Source organism: Haliotis rufescens, unplaced genomic scaffold, assembly GCF_023055435.1.
Source record: "Haliotis rufescens isolate VD_foot unplaced genomic scaffold, xgHalRufe1.0.p SCAF_17, whole genome shotgun sequence".
In the NCBI taxonomy this organism is placed as follows: domain Eukaryota; kingdom Metazoa; phylum Mollusca; class Gastropoda; order Lepetellida; family Haliotidae; genus Haliotis; species Haliotis rufescens.
In genome coordinates, this window is record NW_025963857.1 from 5,416,513 (window position 1) to 5,438,249 (window position 21,737).

The 21,737-nt window shown below is 43.8% G+C and overlaps 1 protein-coding gene across 5 annotated transcripts in view; it reads right to left on the bottom strand.

Moving 5' to 3' along the window:
* Positions 1–531: 531 nt before the first annotated feature.
* The window catches only part of LOC124142704 (interferon regulatory factor 6-like), a 49,151-nt gene continuing 27,945 nt past the window's right edge, over positions 532–21,737 (bottom strand). For 4 of the 5 annotated variants that reach the window (XM_046511575.2, XM_046511503.2, XM_046511336.2 and 1 more), the window contains 9 exons: positions 21,368–21,545; positions 17,094–17,182; positions 15,474–15,519; positions 14,749–14,898; positions 13,878–14,036; positions 12,044–12,174; positions 5,601–5,764; positions 3,778–4,042; positions 532–2,529 (listed from right to left, as the gene is read on the bottom strand). In XM_046511575.2, coding sequence (XP_046367531.1) covers positions 2,440–2,529; positions 3,778–4,042; positions 5,601–5,764; positions 12,044–12,174; positions 13,878–14,036; positions 14,749–14,898; positions 15,474–15,519; positions 17,094–17,182; positions 21,368–21,545 — 1,272 coding nt within the window. In that variant the 3' untranslated portion in view covers positions 532–2,439. The remainder of the gene's footprint in view (positions 2,530–3,777; positions 4,043–5,600; positions 5,765–12,043; positions 12,175–13,877; positions 14,037–14,748; positions 14,899–15,473; positions 15,520–17,093; positions 17,183–21,367; positions 21,546–21,737) is intronic. The other variant, XM_046511421.2, reaches the window with a different exon arrangement.

Genomic DNA, 21,737 nt, shown 5'->3' on the forward strand with positions numbered 1-21,737 from the left:
AATGCATAAATATTCAGTCTTTTTTTTCGTTCCCACGACGTAAGGTATCTTACGAATGGTCGGCGTTTTCCTGTTGCTGTCTCAAAATACACGTTTAAATCCATGGTTTCATGTTTCTACTAAAGAAGAGTAATGTCACTGACGAAAAAGAAAAAGAAGAACCGACATTTACACGTGAACCGAGAGGAATCGCGTTGAGCAAGCAGGGCAGGAAGTGTTTTAGCTAGTGGTAACGGACGGCTTATGACAGGCCATTATTGGCCAATTGGAAATGTCAAAATAAAAAGTTACTATAGTTACCGGTTTTGGATTTGGGATATAGTCGAGTGCTCTGAATATGTGTTGAAAATCAGATGCGGAAAAGAAATAACGATTGTCTGAGTGAGTGAGTATGGTTTTACGCCGCTTTTAGCAATATTCCAGCAATATAACGGCGGGGGACACCAGAAATGGGCTTCACACATTGTACCCATGTCGGGAATCGAACCCGGGTCATCGGCATGACGAGCGAACGCTTTAACCACTAGGCTACCCGACCGCCCCGTAAATCAGTGGAAGGGAATTGGCTATGTGATGGTTATTGAATAATATCAGATCATCGATATACCTGAAGCTTAAGTTAAACGTCTTGGCCAAATTCCCTTGTTTTAATTTTGGCAATTCGAGCAGATATTGAGTTATCTGTCAGACAGTCCAGCATTTCACACCCTGAAGCTGGAACCACTAGGCTACCCGACCGCCCCAACATTTGTCCGAAATGCAGAGGGTATTTTCTCTTTCGAAAGAGACTTTTTTTTTCTATAGCGGGACGACATACATTGAGTCCAATGAATGTGAGTGTGAAATTGTTTATATATTTTATATTTTAATTTTTTTCTTGACACTTGATCACCTAAAACAATACCTTTATGAAATTAAAAAAACTTGCTTCAAAGGGGGACTCTGTTCCAGGAAGAGGACTTTCCCGAGGCAACAGTGTCCACCAGCCTATATCAAAGCCTAGCTTCCACCCTTGCCATTTCAAACCCACTTTTCTTGACTCTATCGACGGCGCCCCGTGTAGAACAAGAGTTATGTCCCTTGTGGTAAAAACGCAATAGCCAATCAGATCGATGTTCTTATTTCAAACGGCTTCACAAAGATGACTACCAAATCAGACGACCTGATCGATGAAATAACGAAACGATTTTAAATTTTATCCCTGAGAGACAAACAAAATGATAGATTACCACAGTAAAGATACCTACTATTGCCACATTTCGCTTTAACAATGATAGATGCTTACATACTACACAGTATCAAGTAACACTTCACATTGCGGCCACATTAACGCTCAACAGGGGGCGTCTAAAACAAGTGTTTAGTTGTTCGAGTTAAAACTCAATGAAGTTTCCACTCAAATATATAAAAGCACTATGACGAAAAAACTTACAAATATTTTAGGAATAATTTCAGAGAAAAATTGGCAGGCAATTGCTGTGGCCATAGCAGAGACTACATTTTCGGAACTCGGAGCCAAAACCCCTTCAAGGTATTCTTTTCACCTGTCCACATTCTCGAGCGTCATTGCCTGAGATACAATATTCTTATAGTTTCCGTTTGAATGGTCATTTAAGGGTGGGCAGTTACATCGTAATACACGCCTAGAGACTGAGACTGTGCTCAACTGGTTAACACACGCAGCAACAAATATTATAGTTGTGACTTCAAAGGGCATCCTTTTATGTCACGTGACCACGATTTCCTCCGTTGTTTAGTGCTCTCTAAATATTCATTTTAATTAACTTTTCGATATAAATAACTTAGACTTGCTAAAGGTGTAAATTTGAAGCATTACGTAATGATATGACAACGCACGATTATAGGATTTTCCTATTGAATTGAGCTCTTGTCCTCCTGATTATTAGTATTGGTATTTTGTTCGGGACACAATGGTGTGTTCCTTCACATAGTTTTATTTTGTCATCAAGTTCAAAGGAAGTTCCGAAAAGACCAAAATCTTTTGTTCGGCTGTGACAAACATACGGTCCCTATGACAGTTTAAACTTTTTACGTGTGTTTTACGTCCAGCATGTGTTGGAGTATTTGTCACCTGCATCGTTTTTACGATTTCCCTAATAATGAAATATGCTCACGGAAAAATATAAGGGAACATCTAAGAGATACCGACAATATATTGACAAATCACATTCTAGTATTTCACTGATGGCTTTGTTGATACGAAGCATTTATGTTGAACACATTGATAACTCATCTTTGCTATATAGACAGGTATTTTCCCCGTACCGTAGATGATAAATGAAAGTGTTCACCGGTAGAAATGACTGTACATCTACGTCACACATGACGTCACACAGATTGGAACTACACCAGATTCAAGCGCTTGTCCTGATATATACAATGATAAACTTGAGTTCCAGGTCCAGGTCCAGTGGATCCTCACGATCTCTGGTCCAAGCCGAGCTGTTTAAAGTTGTCCAAATACCGATCGTATTCGTCGGAAGTCGATACCAGCAGGGCGGGCGGGATCTACAATCATACAAGAGTCACGTGTATTAGTGATAGTGAGTGAGATGGGTTTAACGCCGCTATGAACAGTATTGCAGTTATATCACTGTGTGTCAGCTTAATGTGGGAGGAAAGCCCGAAGTGATGCAGGTCTCAGACGTTTACCACTTCGGTGAAACCCACGAGCACGGGCATGGTGCTGACAAACCTCGTTACATGATTGGGGTAAACCGGGATTCGAACCCACAATCATAGGTTTCTGTCGTGCCCAAGGGACGCAACTCTGCACGGCGAATTGCAGTTCCTTAGACGACTGGGCCACCCGTGCACCCTGTATTGGTGACATGTAATATGACATTTAAACCCTTACCTATAAAGATCGCATAAATAAATGTTATCTGAGTGAAGTATCCGTCCACAGGTGAAAGTAACAAAACACGACTGAAAATGTGAGATTTTAATCAGAATATGTGTTTTAACATACTTTATTCTTCTACAGGGCCCTCTTCTAAAAATGCATATTGTGAGGACTACCACCCTGGTATCATCCCCTACAATAATAATAAGGCGGGGCGGGGGTAGCCTAGTGGTCAAAGCGTTACCTCATCACGCCGTAGACCCGGGTTTGATTCCCAACAGTGGTACAATGTGAAGCCCATTTCTGGAATATTGCTAAAAGCAGCGTAAAACCATACTCACTCACTTACAATAATAGGGATGTCCCTGTGGGGATTCCGTGTTAGACTATAAATACCAACTAACCTATACTTGTAAGAGGCGGGTAAATGTCTTTAACCTTAAATGCAAATGTGTGAAGCCCATTTCTGGTGTCCACCGCCGTGATATTGCTGGATTATTGCTAAAAGAGGCGCGGGGACACGGGTGGCCCAGTCGTCTAAGGCGAATCCCTTGGGCACACCTGAAACCTATGATTGTGGGTTCGAATCCCGATTCGGCCCAATTTTGTTTCTAGACCTGCATCACTTCGGGCTTTCCTCCCACATTAAGCTGACACGCCGTGATATAACTGGAATTCTGTTCAAAGCGGCGTTTAACCCAACTCACTCACTTACATAAAGCTGCGTAAAACAATACTCACTCACTCACTTACTCTTACGACATTCGTAACTGTTTCGCGAAACCATCGTAGTTGTCACAGATATTTACGACAGTCGTATTGCTCGGCCCGCTATCGACTCTCGAATGTCGTATTGACTGCGTTAAAATGACGATACCCTCTTAAAAGTGTGGCTGTGAAACAGGCCCTACCTGAGAGAGTTGATGGTAGGCTCTGGCGTGGAATACTGTTGCAGAGATGAGGAGATTGTTATACGGTTGTTTCTCCATCTTCCAGTCCTGGCCGAACCCGATGAGGATCTCTGCGGACGGTGGTGGACATTCCCCGTTCAGGGCTCGCTGCAGGGTTGGGAGGAAGTAGTCCTGGTAGTCGAACACCTTCACCGGCGGCTTGTTCCGGTACAACTTCATCGGCTGGTCATAGGGACTTTGGGGCTGTGACACGAATATGACTAATCTGGAGAGAAAGAATAGGCGAGGAATGAACAATTGAAAGATTATTGCACTTATATATCGACGTGCATACATGTGTGTGTGTGTGGAGGGGCTGCTTGTACTAGTCCGGACTGATGCCGATTTTATCATGCTAGCCCACTGAGATACCATGCCGTAGTTTAACATGGATATCTCAGATGCACAAACAGCATACTGACTCTAGCGCTTGTTTTATCCCCTTAATGTCGAGAGGGCGGTCGGGTAGCCTAGTGGTTAAAGCGTTGGCTCGTCACGCCGAAGACCCGGGTTCGATTCCTGACATGGGTAGAATGTGTGAAGCCCATTTCTGGTGTCCCCCGCCGTGATATTGCTGGAATATTGCTAAAAGCGGCGTAAAACCATACTCTCTCACTTAATGTCGAGAACCAGGCGGGGTAACAACAACCACCGACCTTTCGCTCTCCGGACAGACGCTCCATCCACTGAACAACGGAGGCGTTCAGAGAAGGAAGATGAGGGAGTTGGGGATAGGGATGTAAGGCTATTTAAGGTATCCTGGGTTATTTAGAGTATATTAATCCCAATTCTATTATGAAAAAGGCCCTGGACCCATCCGCCACTATAGCCTCGTTTCGGAAGTGCCGTTACAATCTCGCGTATCACTCATTTGGCACAGAAACTCTCTCGTTCATTTTTGGGTGGTGCCACACGAATCAGGTTCAAAATATGGTGACGAATTTGTCAAAATAAACTGCCGGCCGAAAGAGAATATTCACTTGAACATTGGATTTGATCAAAAACTTACAAACGTTATCAAAACGTTAGTAGTCTGAAAACAGTTGCCGAAACGCTGCAAACTTGAGGTCCAAAACACATCTATGGTACCCATATCAAATACATCACCATCGAATAATCATTTCTTGTTTGTCATTTTTAGCCACCATCTTACATGGGTGTTTGCTAAAAGTAGTGTCCCCGGCCGCGTCATACCAAAGGACGTTCAAAGATGGTACTTGTTGTTACCCTGCCTGGCGCTCGACATTAAAGGGCTAAAACAATGACTGGTCGGCTCGGAGTCAGTATACTGTGTCTGAGTGGGGTATTCGTGTTAAACTGCGGCATGGTATCTGAGTGGGCTAGAACTATAAAATCGGCATGAGTCCGGACTAGTACAAGCAGCCACCCCCCACCCCTCCACACACACACCTCCTCAACAAATACGCCAACACGCAAACACTACGCACGCCCACCCACTAATACCGTTATACAGCAAGGATCTATATCGTAACGTCGCCTTAACAGTAAACAAATAAGTTGGTATCCATAAATTGTGTTTACTTTGACTGAACTTATCGTTTAATCGGTACACCGACAACTACATACTACTCAAAATATTCAAAATAAATCACAATATTTTCTTTTTTGTCAGATACTCCCGGAAACAATTCGTTATTTCCCAGTTCACTTTCACGATGAGTTCACTTTCACGATGACTCAAGCAATCCTACAGCTGTGTATATATTACTGATTTTCCTCCTAGCAGGATATTGTCAATCAGCTCATTATCTCAAGTGGCCAACCTGCACTTCCTCGTGGCGTATACGTCTCCGTTGACGGACTCCAGGATGAGACCACGGTCCAGCACATTCAGCAGCTGGGTCGTCAGGGTGCTCTGTCGGTGGTTGTCGATCATGTTGTCGCAGAGTGGGAAGTGCAGCTGGTCGAGACCCGCAGGGCCGTACATCTAGTGGCATAACAATACAGATTTATGTCATAGATCTAGTGGCGTTACAGTACAGATTAATGACATAGATCTAGTGGCGTTACAATACAGATTATGACATAGATCTAGTGGCGTTACAATACAGATTATGACATAGATCTAGTGGCGTTACAGTACAGATTAATGACATAGATCTAGTGGCATTACAATACAGATTATGACATAGATCTAGTGGCGTTACTATACAGATTAATGACATGGATCTAGTGGCATTACAATACAGATTAATGTCATACATCTAGTGAAATTACAAGACAGATTAATTACATGGATCTAGTGGCGTTACAATAAAGATCCATCGAACATGGTATATGTTGATGACGTATGTCTGGTGACATCGAACCATGTATATGTTGATGACGTATGTCTGGTGACATCGAGCCATGTGTATGTTGATGACGTATGTCTGGTGACATCGAACCATGTGTATGTAGATGACGTATGTCTGGTGACATCGAGCCATGTATATGTTAATGACGTATGTCTGGTGACATCGAACCATGTATATGTTGATGACGTATGTCTGGTGACATCGACCCATGTATATGTTGATGACGTATGTCTGGTGACATCGAGCCACGTGTATGTTGATGACGTATGTCTGGTGACATCGAACCATGTGTATGTTGATGACGTATGTCTGGTGACATCGAACCATGTGTATGTTGATGACGTATGTCTGGTGACATCGAACCATGTGTATGTTGATGACGTATGTCTGGTGACATCGAGCCATGTGTATGTTGATGACGTATGTCTGGTGACATCGAACCATGTGTATGTTGATGACGTATGTCTGGTGACATCGAACCATGTGTATGTTGATGACGTATGTCTGGTGACATCGAGCCATGTATATGTTGATGACGTATGTCTGGTGACAATGAAGCATGTGTATATATTAATGACGCATATCTAGTGACATTGAACCATGTGTTGACATAAGTGACCCTCACATTCGGACAAAATGATTTTTTTTATTTGGGTATGAATAAATGGGGTTGCCATGTTACTGTCCAAATATGGCTAACAGTCAGGATTATTTTCATGATAAAACACTACTTTGCCTCAAGGAGAAACATTTTCCGAGGCTCAAACACATGACTGGTATTAGTTTAGTATCATGAATAAAACAAATATAAACACGCTTGTCTTGCCACGTGCGTCATACCATCTGTCGGGCACTGAAACCACTTGACGTCCTAAGGACATTGCCATGTATTATTTCCTGTTTATGGTAATCTGAACTTGTATGCACAATTGACATTAGTATGTGCACTTAATCCATTACTGGTCGATCGAGGCACTTCATGACCATTGAGCAAATATCAGTACTTCGGTTTACTCGAACAAAGAACCACTTGACACACGTTCTACGTTCCAGTGACATTGAAGGTATCCTCGTGTGTGGCCCTTTTGGGGTTGTTTTGTTAACCAGTTGCCTACATCAGATGTTATTTGGTTTGTTCGTTGTAATTTAACGCCGCAATATTCCAGCTGTATATATGACGCTACCATCGAGTCTTGACCGGACAAACCAGTGATTGATATTATGTGCAATGGTTGACGCTGTCACGAGAACGAAGACACACTATCTACTAAAGTCACGGAGGCTCGCCACCCGTTCCGTTAAAAATTCCCTTACGACTTGCCTAGGTTGCTGGGGGCCAGTTCTAACCAGGAATACCTACTGGGCGTTATTAAGATAACACGTAAACATTTCCCACATCTACAAATTATCAAGCACAGTTCCATTGATCTCACTTTCCCTTGTCCATTCCTCATTAAAAAGGACCCGTGAAGGTCCGGGTAGAGAATAGGTCTTCAGCAACCCATGCTTGCTGTAAAAGGCGACTATGCTTGTCGTAAGAGGCGACTAACGGGATCGCGTAATCAGGCTCGCTGACTTGGTTGATGCATGCCATTGCGTAGATCGATGCTAATGGGGTCAAGCAGTGGATTGTTTGGTCCTGACTCGATTATTTACAGACCGCCGTCATATCGATGAAATATTGCTGAGTGCGGTGTTAAACAACAAACATTAATCCTCATTTCAAGGTAGTGTGTTCCTCAACAAAACACTCCCAACCGGTGACCCCAGTCACCATCAAAGTTCTCATCCATACATATCAATTCTGATGACGACCACTATTGAGGCTTATCAAAACCAGAATGAACCACCGCATGGACGCTTGTTTCGGAATAATGAGTGAGTTAATATTTAACGTCACATCGCACACTATACAGTCGTAGTGTGCGCAGTAAGACAGTACGGTATAAAATAATTGTATCTCTCAATGAGAGAAAACACAAACTTGTGATTTTAAATACGTTTACGGCAATACTGCAATTCAGGGGAAACTTCGATAGATTGTAACTTAGACATGTTAACTTTGTTCAGGACAGTCGGACATGTTAACTTTGTTCAGGACAGACGGACAAGTTAACTTTGTTCAGGACAGACAGACATGTCAGCTTTGTTCAGGACAGACAGACATGAGCTTTGTTCAGGACAGACGGACATGTTAGCTTTGTTCAGGACAGACGGACATGTTAACTTTGTTCAGCACAGACAGACATGTTAGCTTTGTTCAGGACAGACGGACATGTTAACTTTGTTCAGCACAGACGGACATGTTAACTTTGTTCAGGACAGACGGACATGTTAACTTTGTTCAGGACAGACGGACATGCTAACTTTGTTCAGCACAGACAGACATGTCAGCTTTGTTCAGGACAGACAGACATGAGCTTTGTTCAGGACAGACAGACATGTCAGCTTTGTTCAGGACAGACAGACATGTCAGCTTTGTTCAGGAAAGACAGACATGAGCTTTGTTCAGGACAGACAGACATGTCAGCTTTGTTCAGGACAGACAGACATGAGCTTTGTTCAGGACAGACGGACATGTCAGCTTTGTTCAGGACAGACAGACATGTCAGCTTTGTTCAGGACAGACAGACATGAGCTTTGTTCAGGACAGACAGACATGTCAGCTTTGTTCAGGACAGACAGACATGAGCTTTGTTCAGGACAGACGGACATGTCAGCTTTGTTCAGGACAGACAGACATGAGCTTTGTTCAGGACAGACGGACATGTCAGCTTTGTTCAGGACAGACAGACATGAGCTTTGTTCAGGACAGACGGACATGTCAGCTTTGTTCAGCACAGACAGACATGTCAGCTTTGTTCAGGACAGACAGACATGAATTTTGTTCAGGACAGACAGACATGTCAGCTTTGTTCAGGACAGACAGACATGTCAGCTTTGTTCAGGACAGACAGACATGTCAGCTTTGTTCAGGACAGACAGACATGAGCTTTGTTCAGGACAGACGGACATGTCAGCTTTGTTCAGGACAGACAGACATGTCAGCTTTGTTCAGGACAGACGGACATGTCAGCTTTGTTCAGGACAGACGGACATGTCAGCTTTGTTCAGGACAGACAGACATGTTAGCTTTGTTCAGGACAGACAGACATGTCAGCTTTGTTCAGGACAGACAGACATGAGCTTTGTTCAGGACAGACGGACATGTCAGCTTTGTTCAGGACAGACAGACATGTCAGCTTTGTTCAGGACAGACGGACATGTCAGCTTTGTTCAGGACAGACGGACATGTCAGCTTTGTTCAGGACAGACAGACATGTTAGCTTTGTTCAGGACAGACAGACATGTCAGCTTTGTTCAGGACAGACAGATATGTTAGCTTTGTTCAGGACAGACAGATATGTTAGCTTTGTTCAGGACAGAGAGACATGTCAGCTTTGTTCAGGACAGACGGACATGTCAGCTTTGTTCAGGACAGACGGACATGTCAGCTTTGTTCAGGACAGACAGACATGAGCTTTGTTCAGGACAGACGGACGTGTTAGCTTTGTTCAGGACAGACGGGGATGCTAACTTTGTTCAGGACGGACGGACAGACATGAGCTTTGTTTAGGACAGACGGACATGCTAACTTTGTTCAGCACAGACAGATATGTTAGCTTTGTTCAGGACAGACAGATATGTTAGCTTTGTTCAGGACAGAGAGACATGTCAGCTTTGTTCAGGACAAACGGACATGTCAGCTTTGTTCAGGACAGACGGACATGTCAGCTTTGTTCAGGACAGACGGACATGTCAGCTTTGTTCAGGACAGACAGACATGAGCTTTGTTCAGGACAGACAGACATGTCAGCTTTGTTCAGGTCAGACAGACATGAGCTTTGTTCAGGACAGACGTCTAGACATGTCAGCTTTGTTCAGGACAGACAGACATGAGCTTTGTTCAGGACAGACAGACATGTCAGCTTTGTTCAGGACAGACAGACATGAGCTTTGTTCAGGACAGACAGACATGTCAGCTTTGTTCAGGACAGACGGACATGTCAGCTTTGTTCAGGACAGACAGACATGTCAGCTTTGTTCAGGACAGACGGACATGTCAGCTTTGTTCAGGACAGACGGACATGTCAGCTTTGTTCAGGACAGACAGACATGTCAGCTTTGTTCAGGACAGACAGACATGTCAGCTTTGTTCAGGTCAGACAGACATGAGCTTTGTTCAGGACAGACAGACATGTCAGCTTTGTTCAGGACAGACAGACATGTCAGCTTTGTTCAGGACAGACGGACATGTCAGCTTTGTTCAGGACAGACAGACATGAGCTTTGTTCAGGACAGACAGACATGTCAGCTTTGTTCAGGACAGACAGACATGTCAGCTTTGTTCAGAACAGACAGACATGTCAGCTTTGTTCAGGACAGACATACATGAGCTTTGTTCAGGACAGACAGACATGTCAGCTTTGTTCAGGACAGACGGACATGAGCTTTGTTCAGGACAGACGGACATGTCAGCTTTGTTCAGGACAGACAGACATGAGCTTTGTTCAGGACAGACAGACATGTCAGCTTTGTTCAGGACAGACAGACATGAGCTTTGTTCAGGACAGACGGACATGTCAGCTTTATTCAGGACAGACAGACATGTTAGCTTTGTTCAGGACAGACAGACATGTTAACTTTGTTCAGCACAGACAGACATGTAAGCTTTGTTCAGGACAGACATACATGGTAACTTTGTTCAGCACAGACAGACATGTTAGCTTTGTTCAGGACAGACGGACATGTTAACTTTGTTCAGCACAGACGGACATGTTAACTTTGTTCAGGACAGACGGACATGCTAACTTTGTTCAGCACAGACAGACATGTCAGCTTTGTTCAGGACAGACAGACATGAGCTTTGTTCAGGACAGACGGACATGTCAGCTTTGTTCAGGACAGACAGACATGAGCTTTGTTCAGGACAGACGGACATGACAGCTTTGTTCAGGACAGACAGACATGTCAGCTTTGTTCAGGACAGACAGACATGAATTTTGTTCAGGACAGACAGACATGTCAGCTTTGTTCAGGACAGACAGACATGAGCTTTGTTCAGGACAGACAGACATGTCAGCTTTGTTCAGGACAGACAGACATGAGCTTTGTTCAGGACAGACGGACATGTCAGCTTTGTTCAGGACAGACAGACATGTCAGCTTTGTTCAGGACAGACGGACATGTCAGCTTTGTTCAGGACAGACAGACATGTTAGCTTTGTTCAGGACAGACAGACATGTCAGCTTTGTTCAGGACAGACAGATATGTTAGCTTTGTTCAGGACAGACAGATATGTTAGCTTTGTTCAGGACAGAGAGACATGTCAGCTTTGTTCAGGACAGACAGACATGTTAGCTTTGTGCAGCACAGGCGGACATGTTAGCTTTGTTCAGGAGAGACAGACATGTCAGCTTTGTTCAGGACAGACGGACATGTCAACTTTGTTCAGGACAGACAGACATGAGCTTTGTTCAGCACAGACAGACATGTTAGCTTTGTTCAGGACAGACGGACATGCTAACTTTGTTCAGGACAGACGGACGTGTTAGCTTTGTTCAGGACAGACGGGGATGCTAACTTTGTTCAGGACGGACGGACGTGTTAGCTTTGTTTAGGACAGACGGACATGCTAACTTTGTTCAGCACAGACAGGCATGTTAGCTTTGTTCAGGACAGACAGACATGTTAGCTTTGTTCAGGATGGACAGACATGTTAACTTTGTTCAGGACAGACAGACATGTTAGCTTTGTTCAGGACAGACAGACATGTTAGCTTTGTTCAGGGCATGTTGGTCCCGGTCAAACGTGTCTGTCCTGAGGATGCTAGCACTCCTGTCAGAGTATCTGTAGTGTCTCGGTCTCACCTCTTCCTGTAGGTTTTCCACCATAGTGTCCATCATGGGCCCGTAGAAGAGCCGGCAACCGATGGGGTTCTTCACGTGGTGTCCGGCTACCTCTGTGTGGCGGTACTTGAGCTTGACGATCACCTCGTGAACTGGGGACATGTGCAGTATACATTAGTACATGAGTACATAGAGCACATTACATGAGTGTTCATGTCATACGACACGAGTTTCTTAATATCGGAATTTAGACACATAATATGACATAAACACGAATATGATGTCCTATTTATTATCGAAGAAAATATCTGCATACAGAGATGAATTTTCTCTAAAAACATACGAACAGCAAGTCGCAACAGCAGCGGAACCACAATTTGACGAATGACGCCAACAATCTTCCGCTATGACGTCGTTTCTAGTGTGACGTCATTCCGACCTCACGTCACAATAAGATTCGAATGACATCAACATTGCCGTCAGAATGACGGAAACAATACACTGTTGCCTCTAGACGTAATATGACCCTAGGGCACATATGATTATTGTGATTTGGTTGGTTGGTTTGTTGTTTTACGCCGCACTCAGCAATATTCCAGCTATATGAACCCCAATATGTTTGCCCTCGGAGGTAATAAAAGTCGTTTTACGACACAGTCAGTAATATTCCAGCTTCAGGTATATCGATGATCTGATATCATTCAATAACCATCACATAGCCAATTCCCTTCCACTGATTTACGGGGCGGTCGGGTAGCCTAGTGGTTAAAGCGTTCGCTCGTCACGCCGAAGACCCGGGTTCGATTCCCGACATGGGTACAGTGTGTGAAGCCCATTCCTGGTGCTGGAATATTGCTAAAAACGGCGTAAAACCATACTCACTCACTCCACTGATTTACCCATCTGAACTAGAAATATAAGAGGCCAGTGACGCCGTCTCATCTGTTTCATATTTAAATCTATGCATTAAGATTCAGAGTGAAAAAAGATTATCCACAAGATAGAAATATGACAATAGGGATGACTTTAACTTCCCAATAGTCAACTTTCTCTTTATATCGAGCAATATTCCAGCAGCTCCATTCTTTGGTGTCCACATTTCACACTTTTGGCGATCAATCGAGCATGCCCTAAGTACGGTGGCCCATAAGGGACATGGAGTATGTTTTTCAATTTTTTGATGTTTCACTTACTTTTATCTTACCCTTTAGCAAATTAACACAAATTGTCATACAAATATGTAATAAATCATGTTTAAAAACAACCGAAAACACGGAAAATGTACTTTCAAGTAGCTATTGAGTCGCTGAAATGTGAAGCAAAAATGTCAAAAACTAAAATGGAAATGTCAAAAACCAAAACGAAAATGTCAAAAACCAAAACGAAAATGTCAAAAACTAAAATGAAACCACAGAAGACTATTTCCACCGCGGTGTTAATATTATCACCGCGGTGGAAACATTTTTTTGTATTTTCATTTTAGTTTTTGACATTTTCGTTTTTGTTTTTTGACATTTTCATGTTAGTTTTTGACATTTTCGTTTCACTTTTCTACGATTCAAAATCATCTTTACACATGATATATCACATATTTGTAAAGCAAATCGTGTTAATTTGCAAAAGGTAACGACAAAAGTAAGTGAAATATTAAAATATGGACTCCATGTCCCTTATGGGCCACCGTACCTAAGGACCTGAGAGCCGTTGTACAACCCGATATAAGGTGATCGTAACTTCCACACCTTAACAGACTTACGACAGTCGTAGCGCTAAAGTTGTGTTGTACAACTCCACCTTGTTTCTAATTATCGGTCTCATACGAGAAGCGCCACGGGCGCTCTACACACAGACTTACGTTCAGGCTCCTTGTGTAGGCGTCTTAGCATCATCAGCTGATGAAGGGACGAGTCTGCTATGGGCATCCCCCGCTCGCCGTGGCCGTGATTGTGGGCAGATGGGGCTCCAGTATGGGCGTCTGTAGGGTAGGGCCTTTCGTCAATCACAAGGTTGTCTTCTAACGAGATAATACATTGAAACTTAAAACCACAAACCAAATGCTAAAACGCATCTTGAAACAACCCCTTCAACTCTTTGAAACGCGTACATACACCCTTCAACTATTTTTATTATTGAGAGTAATATATACGCTGCAAAATCAAAGTTTCTGTACTACCCAAGACCACAGGGACCTCCACTTGTGAAAACCTCGTGCATTCATCCTTGAGACATTTGTGGCTTACAATATTATATATTGGGGCCACTGCGTAAATATCTTCTCTCATCTACCTTGACTTTTGACTATTGCAAAAAGCAGGACACATTTTGCTTATTCGAAAGGTATAGCGGGCTTGGGGTGTTGGACTTACAAGGTTAATTTCAAACTCTGAATGAATTAAATGAGTGATCCAGTGAGATGGGTTAAAAAACCGCTTTCAAAAATATTCCAGTTATATCACGGCGTGTTAGCTTGATGTGGGAGGAAAGCCCGAAGTGATGCAGGTCTCAGACGTATACCACTTAGGTGACACCCACGAACACGGGTATGGTGATGTCAAATCCAGAAACATAATCGGAGCGAACCGGGATTTGAACCCACAATCAGAGGATTCTGGCGTGACCAAGGGACGCAACTCTGCACAGCGAATTGCGGCGCGCCCCTTGACTGTATGAGTACCGACCGTACACTCCGCCTTTAACACACTAATGTATGGAGACTAGTACTTCACCTGTATCCATCTCTTCCTCTTTGAGGGTGTAGGTCACATGTGATGCACCCACGGAAGGGGCTCTCCTATCCGGTAGGGGGATAAGATCTTGGACATCGATGCCCCCTAGATCCGACCCCAGACTGCTGACTCGGATGCCTGTCTCGCTCTCTGCAACATAGGCAGGTGTACAGTTATACCAAACATCCACGGCTCCTTTCTTGTTCAGTACAGTCAAAGTTTATTTCTCGGAAAACCCACCAACTGTGGTACAAGAGTATACATATATATATACACATCATGTAACCAATAAAGGTCCAGTTGGCAACATACTTAAGTGATTTAGACACATTTATGTAATAATGTATTTAAATGTAGAATAAATCTGGACGGGTATTTTTAGGAAATAATTATTTACGTATTTGACACATATTTTGCCCGATATAACAATTTTTTGGGATATAAAGAAATCGTTGTTGGAGGAGAGCTTCACACCTTAAAATATTGTGAAACTCGTCTCAGCAGATGAATTGCCTAGTGAACAGACATGTTCTCCTCTCACCTCACCATCGGCCGGTTTTAATGGGCTATTATGATATGATGTGCGAAATTTTCAAATAGGTAAATATATATATTTTTTTAACGAACTTTTTAAATTATGGTAATTCTTTAAAGTGTTGGTAATAAGAGCCTTTAGAATTTTGATAAATAGATATGTTAATAGATAGTTCAAATTCTACACCTACCTCCTGAAATAGTATCCGATACTGTCTTAGGAATATTGCTGGTCATCTGGAAATGAGGTTGTTACATTAATAACATTTACCAACACACTTCCTTACTCTGATAATATATTTTACTGACATTATAGCCTGATAACAGCATTTACTGACATACTTTAATCCTGAACAAAAGCGTATTACCCTCGTGTGTTTCCGCATCGTAAATATTATATACTACTCAAAAGAAGTTAAAGAAAACCCGATTCTTCCATATTACTATAGTTACATGGCATGACAGATGGACTATAGTAGTATGAAAGAATCGGGTGTTCTTTAACTTCTTTTGAGAAGTATATCTCAGGAATAGCAAAATATGTCACCAAAGGCTCGCATAAAACATAATGTATTCCTTATAATCACGTATGACGTTTTCGCCAAGGAAATACACTCGTCTAGTACTAAAATTTACTAACATATTACATATTTATTGACAGCCTCCGTGGTCTAGTGGTAGAGCGTCCACCCAGAGAGCGGAAGGTCCGGGGTTCGATCCCCGGCCGCGTCATACCAAAAGACGTTAAAAGATGGTGCTTGTTGGTACCCTGTCTGGCGCTCGGCTTAAGGGGATAAAACAAGGACTGGTCGGCTCGGAGTCAGTATACTGTGTTAAACTGCGGCATGGTATCTCTGTGCTAGCACTATAAATCGGCATCAGTCCGGACTAGCACAAGCAGCCACACACACACACGTACATGCACGTCGCTATATAAGTGCAATAATCTTGGACGCGACGTAAAACCCAATTACACCTCACCTCACATATTTATTCGGTGCACACATGATGTTCATATTACAAACGTAATACTGAGTGAGTGAGGGACTTCAGTTATATCACGGCGTGTCAGCGTGAAGTAGGAGGAAAGCCTAATTGATGTAGGGGGGAAGCCTGTTTGATATAGGAGGAAAACCTGTTTGATGCACGTGTTTACTACGAGTATAGGCATAATGCTGACAAAACCAAGAAACGTAGCCAGGGCGAATCTGTGATTCGAACCTATAATCATAGGTTTCTGGAACTGGACACAGCTTGTACAGCGTAATGTGGCGCCTTAGACGAGTGGGCCAGTCGCCCCTCAAAAGAGAATATAAACTTTCGATCGAAAAGCCAGTCACATAAGAAAGATATAAGATATCTTATATAATATCTTTGATATAAGATCAAATTGCCGCATTACTGAGACAATTCGATATGACGTCATCCATTGTTCATGATGTAAAACCTCATGACGTCATCAGCACAATAGGTTGACCGCGGTGGAAATGCCCGTGTATGTTTGATATTCATAAATATTCGTAAAATCACAATTGGTAATATAAAGAAACACTTAAATAGATATCCACCTCTTGTGAATACATGCTGTACTGAATATCAGTCTCGATACATAACCATTCATTGAAAAGGAACAGCCAATACCCAAGTCCTTGTAGCTGGTTGGGTTTTCTCCGAATGTAAAGCGTCTTTCATTGAATGTTCGAGTACTTCAAATACACTGAAGTAATACGGTCTCATGCTGGAGCCTAATACTGAGGCCCAGCGCTAAAGTCGAATCCTGAAATCTTATGTGATAAACTATCAGGACGTACCTCTTGTTTAATGGCGGAGGAGTGGGCGTAGTGGTCGTCAGCCTCATAACGTGGTGGTACGCCGTTACGGCGGTGAGGTGATTCTTGACCTGGTAAATGAATAATTTTATATAAACATTATTTTTGTTAAATGCGGTGGGTTTCCTGTGTTCATGCATGACAGCAGTTTATTAGGGACCTACAAAAGCCTTAGATGATGTTCAAATTGTTTGGCCAGGTTAGTGTGGGGAAGTTCTAGTTCTTGACTGGCTCATTGCATTACAGTTCCTCGGCCATGCCATCTTGTTGCACGCAACGCCCTCCAGTACCACACTGAGTTACCTTAGCTCAGGTAACTGTCAGATTTCAACATCCACTTACCCTTTATGGATATGATCCTGTATCCAACACTCACCCTTCTAGGGCAGGATCATGCAGAAAACACTCACCCTTCTAGGGCAGGGTCATGCAGAAAACACTCACCCTTCTAGGGCAGGGTCATGCAGAAAACACTCACCCTTCTAGGGCAGGATCAGGCAGAAAACACTCACCCTTCTAGGGCAGGATCATGCAGAAAACACTCACCCTTCTAGGGCAGGATCATGCAGAAAACACTCACCCTTCTAGGACAGGATCATGCAGAAAACACTCACCTTTCTAGGGCAGGATAATTCAGACAACACTCACCTTTCTAGAGCTGGATCATGTATCCAACACTCACCCTTCTAGGGCAGAATCATGCAGAAAACATTCATCATTCTAGGGCATGATCATTCAGAAAACACTCACCCTTCTAGGGCAGGATCATTCAGAAAACACTCACCCTTCTAGGGCAGGATCATGCAGAAAACACTCACCCTTCTAGGGCAGGGTCATGCAGAAAACACTCACCCTTCTAGGGCAGGATCATGCAGAAAACACTCATCCTTCTAGGGCAGGGTCTTGCAGAAAACACTCAACATTCTAGGGCAGGGTCATGCAGAAAACACTCACCCTTCTAGGGCAGGATCATGCAAAAAACACTCACCCTTCTAGGGCAGGATCATTCAGAAAACACTCACCTTTCTAGGGCAGGATCATTCAGACAACACTCATCTTTCTAGAGCAGGATCATGGATAAAACACTCACCCTTCTAGGGCAGGATCATGCAGAAAACACTCACCCTTCTAGGGCAGGGTCATGCAGAAAACACTCATCCTTCTAGGGCAGGATCATGCAGAAAACACTCATCTTTCTAGAGCAGGATCATGGATAAAACACTCACCCTTCTAGGGCAGGATCATGCAGAAAACACTCACCTTTCTAGGGCAGGATCATTCAGACAACACTCATCTTTCTAGAGCAGGATCATGGATAAAACACTCACCCTTCTAGGGCAGGATCATGCAGAAAACACTCACCCTTCTAGGGCAGGGTCTTGCAGAAAACACTCAACATTCTAGGGCAGGGTCATGCAGAAAACACTCACCCTTCTAGGGCAGGATCATGCAAAAAACACTCACCCTTCTAGGGCAGGATCATGCAGAAATCACTCACCCTTCTATGGTAGGATCGTGTATCCAACACTCATCCTTCTAGGGCAGGATCATGCAGAAAACACTCATCCTTCTAGGGCAGGATCATTCAGAAAACACTCACCCTTCTAGGGCAGGATCATTCAGAAAACACTCACCTTTCTAGGGCAGGATAATTCAGACAACACTCACCGTTCTAGAGCAGGATCATGGATAAAACACTCACCCTTCTTGGACATGATAATTCCGATAACACTCACCTTTTAGGGCAGGGTCATGTATCCAACACTCACGCTTCTTGGACATGATAATTCAGATAACACTCACCCTTCTAGGGCAGGATCATTCAGACAACACTCAGCTTTCTAGGGCAGGATCATGTAGAAAACACTCACCCTTCTAGGGCAGGATCATTCAGAAAACACTCACCCTTCTAGGGCAGGATCATTCAGACAACACTCACCCTTCTAGGACAGGATCATGCAGAAAACACTCACCTTTCTAGGGCAGGATAATTCAGACAACACTCACCTTTCTAGAGCAGGATCATGTATCCAACACTCACCCTTCTAGGGCAGGATCATGCAGAAAACATTCATCCTTCTAGGGCAGGATCATTCAGAAAACACTCACCCTTCTCGGGCAGGATCATGCAGAAAACACTCACCCTTCTAGGGCAGGATCATTCAGACAACACTCAGCTTTCTAGGGCAGGATCATGCAGAAAACACTCACCCTTCTAGGACAGGATCATTCAGAAAACACTCACCTTTCTAGGGCAGGATCATTCAGAAAACACTCACCCTTCTAGGGCAGGATCATTCAGACAACACTCACCCTTCTAGGGCAGGATCATGCAGAAATCACTCACCCTTCTATGGTAGGATCGTGTATCCAACACTCATCCTTCTAGGGCAGGATCATGCAGAAAACACTCATCCTTCTAGGGCAGGATCATTCAGAAAACACTCACCTTTCTAGGGCAGGATCATTCAGACAACACTCACCGTTCTAGAGCAGGATCGTGGATAAAACACTCACCCTTCTAGGGCAGGATCATTCAGACAACACTAACCTTTCTAGGGCAGGATCATATATCCAACACTCACCCTTCTAGGTCAGGATCATGCAGAAATCACTCATCCTTCTAGGGCAGGATCATGTAGAAAACACTCACCCTTCTAGGGCAGGATCATGCAGAAAACACTCACCCTTCTAGGGCAGGATCATTCAGACAACACTCAGCTTTCTAGGGCAGGATCATGCAGAAAACACTCACCCTTCTAGGGCAGGATCATTCAGACAACACTCAGCTTTCTAGGGCAGGATAATTCAGACAACACTCACCCTTCTAGGGCAGGATCATTCAGACAACACTCAGCTTTCTAGGGCAGGATCATGCAGAAAACACTCACCCTACCAGGACACGATCATGCAGAAAACACTCACCCTTCTAGGGCAGGATCATTCAGAAAACACTCACCCTTCCAGGACACGATCATGCAGAAAACATTCACCCTTCTAGGGCAGGATCATGCAGAAAACACTCACCCTTCTAGGGCAGGATCATGCAGAAAACACTAACCCTTCTAGGACAGGATCATGCAGAAAACACTCACCTTTCTAGGGCAGGATAATTCAGACAACACTCATCTTTCTAGAGCAGGATCATGTATCCAACACTCACCCTTCTAGGGCAGGATCATGCAGAAAACACTCACCGTTCTAGGACAGGATCATGTATCCAACACTCACCCTTCTAGGGCAGGATCATGTATCCAACACTCACCCTTCTAGGGCAGGATCATGCAGAAAACACTCACCGTTCTAGGACAGGATCATTCAGAAAACACTCACCCTTCTAGGGCAGGATCATTCAGAAAACACTCACCCTTCTAGGACAGGATCATGCAGAAAACACTCACCTTTCTAGGGCAGGATAATTCAGACAACACTCACCCTTCTAGGGCAGGATCATTTAGACAACACTCAGCTTTCTAGGGCAGGATCATGCAGAAAACACTCACCCTTCTAGGACAGGATCATGCAGAAAACACTCACCTTACTAGGGTAGGATAATTCAGACAACACTCACCTTTCTAGAGCAGGATCATGTATCCAACAACTCACCCTTCTAGGGCAGGATCATATATCCAACAATCACCCTTCTAGGACAGGATCATGCAGAAAACACCCATCCTTCTAGGGCAGGATCATGCAGAAAACACTCACCCTTCTAGGGCAGGATCATTTAGAAAACACTCACCCTTCTAGAGCAAGATCATATATCCAACACTCATCCTTCTAGGGCAGGATCATGCAGAAAACACTCACCTTTCTAGGGCAGGATCATGTATCCAACACTCACCCTTCTAGGGCAGGATCATTCAGACAACACTCACCTTTCTTGGACAGGGTCCTGTAGCGACACTCACCCCTCTTGGACAGGATCCTGTATACAACACTCACCCTGCCTTGGCAGGATCCTGTAGTGACACTTACCTTTCTAGGGCAGGATCATGTATCCAACACTCACCCCTCTAGGTCAGGATCCTGTAGACAACACCCATCCCTCTAGGGCAGGATCCTCTAGACAACACCCATCCCTCTAGGGCAGGATCCTGTAGACAACACTCACCCTTCTAGGGCAGGATCCTGTGTACAACACTGATCCTTCTGGGACAGGATCATGTAAACAACACTCACCCTTCTAGGGCAGGATCATATCACCACCTCTTTTTGACAGGAGTTGAAGGAAGCTGTCGCCAACATTCACTCACCTTTCTTTGGCAGGAACCTGTAGACTCTGAAAGGGCTGTTGCCGTCCAGGTTGCTCATGTCCTTGATCTCCTGGATGTCAGGAAGTTTGTTCAGGGCACAGCGGAGCCTTGTCTTCCAACTCGGCCAGTCAGGCTGGTCGATCCCGTCCCGGAACCGCCCAGTGTGAATTGCCCACTCCTTTAACATGAATGACATGTAGTTAATGCACTGTATCTTCTGGTGATGCGGTTCACCTCAATGTCAAGGCGAAGTGAGGTGAAATGGGGTTTAACGTCACGTTCAAGGTTATTGCACTTATACAGACGTCTGGACTAATGCCGGTTTTATAGTGTGAGATACCCAATGAGACACCATACCGCAGTTAAACAT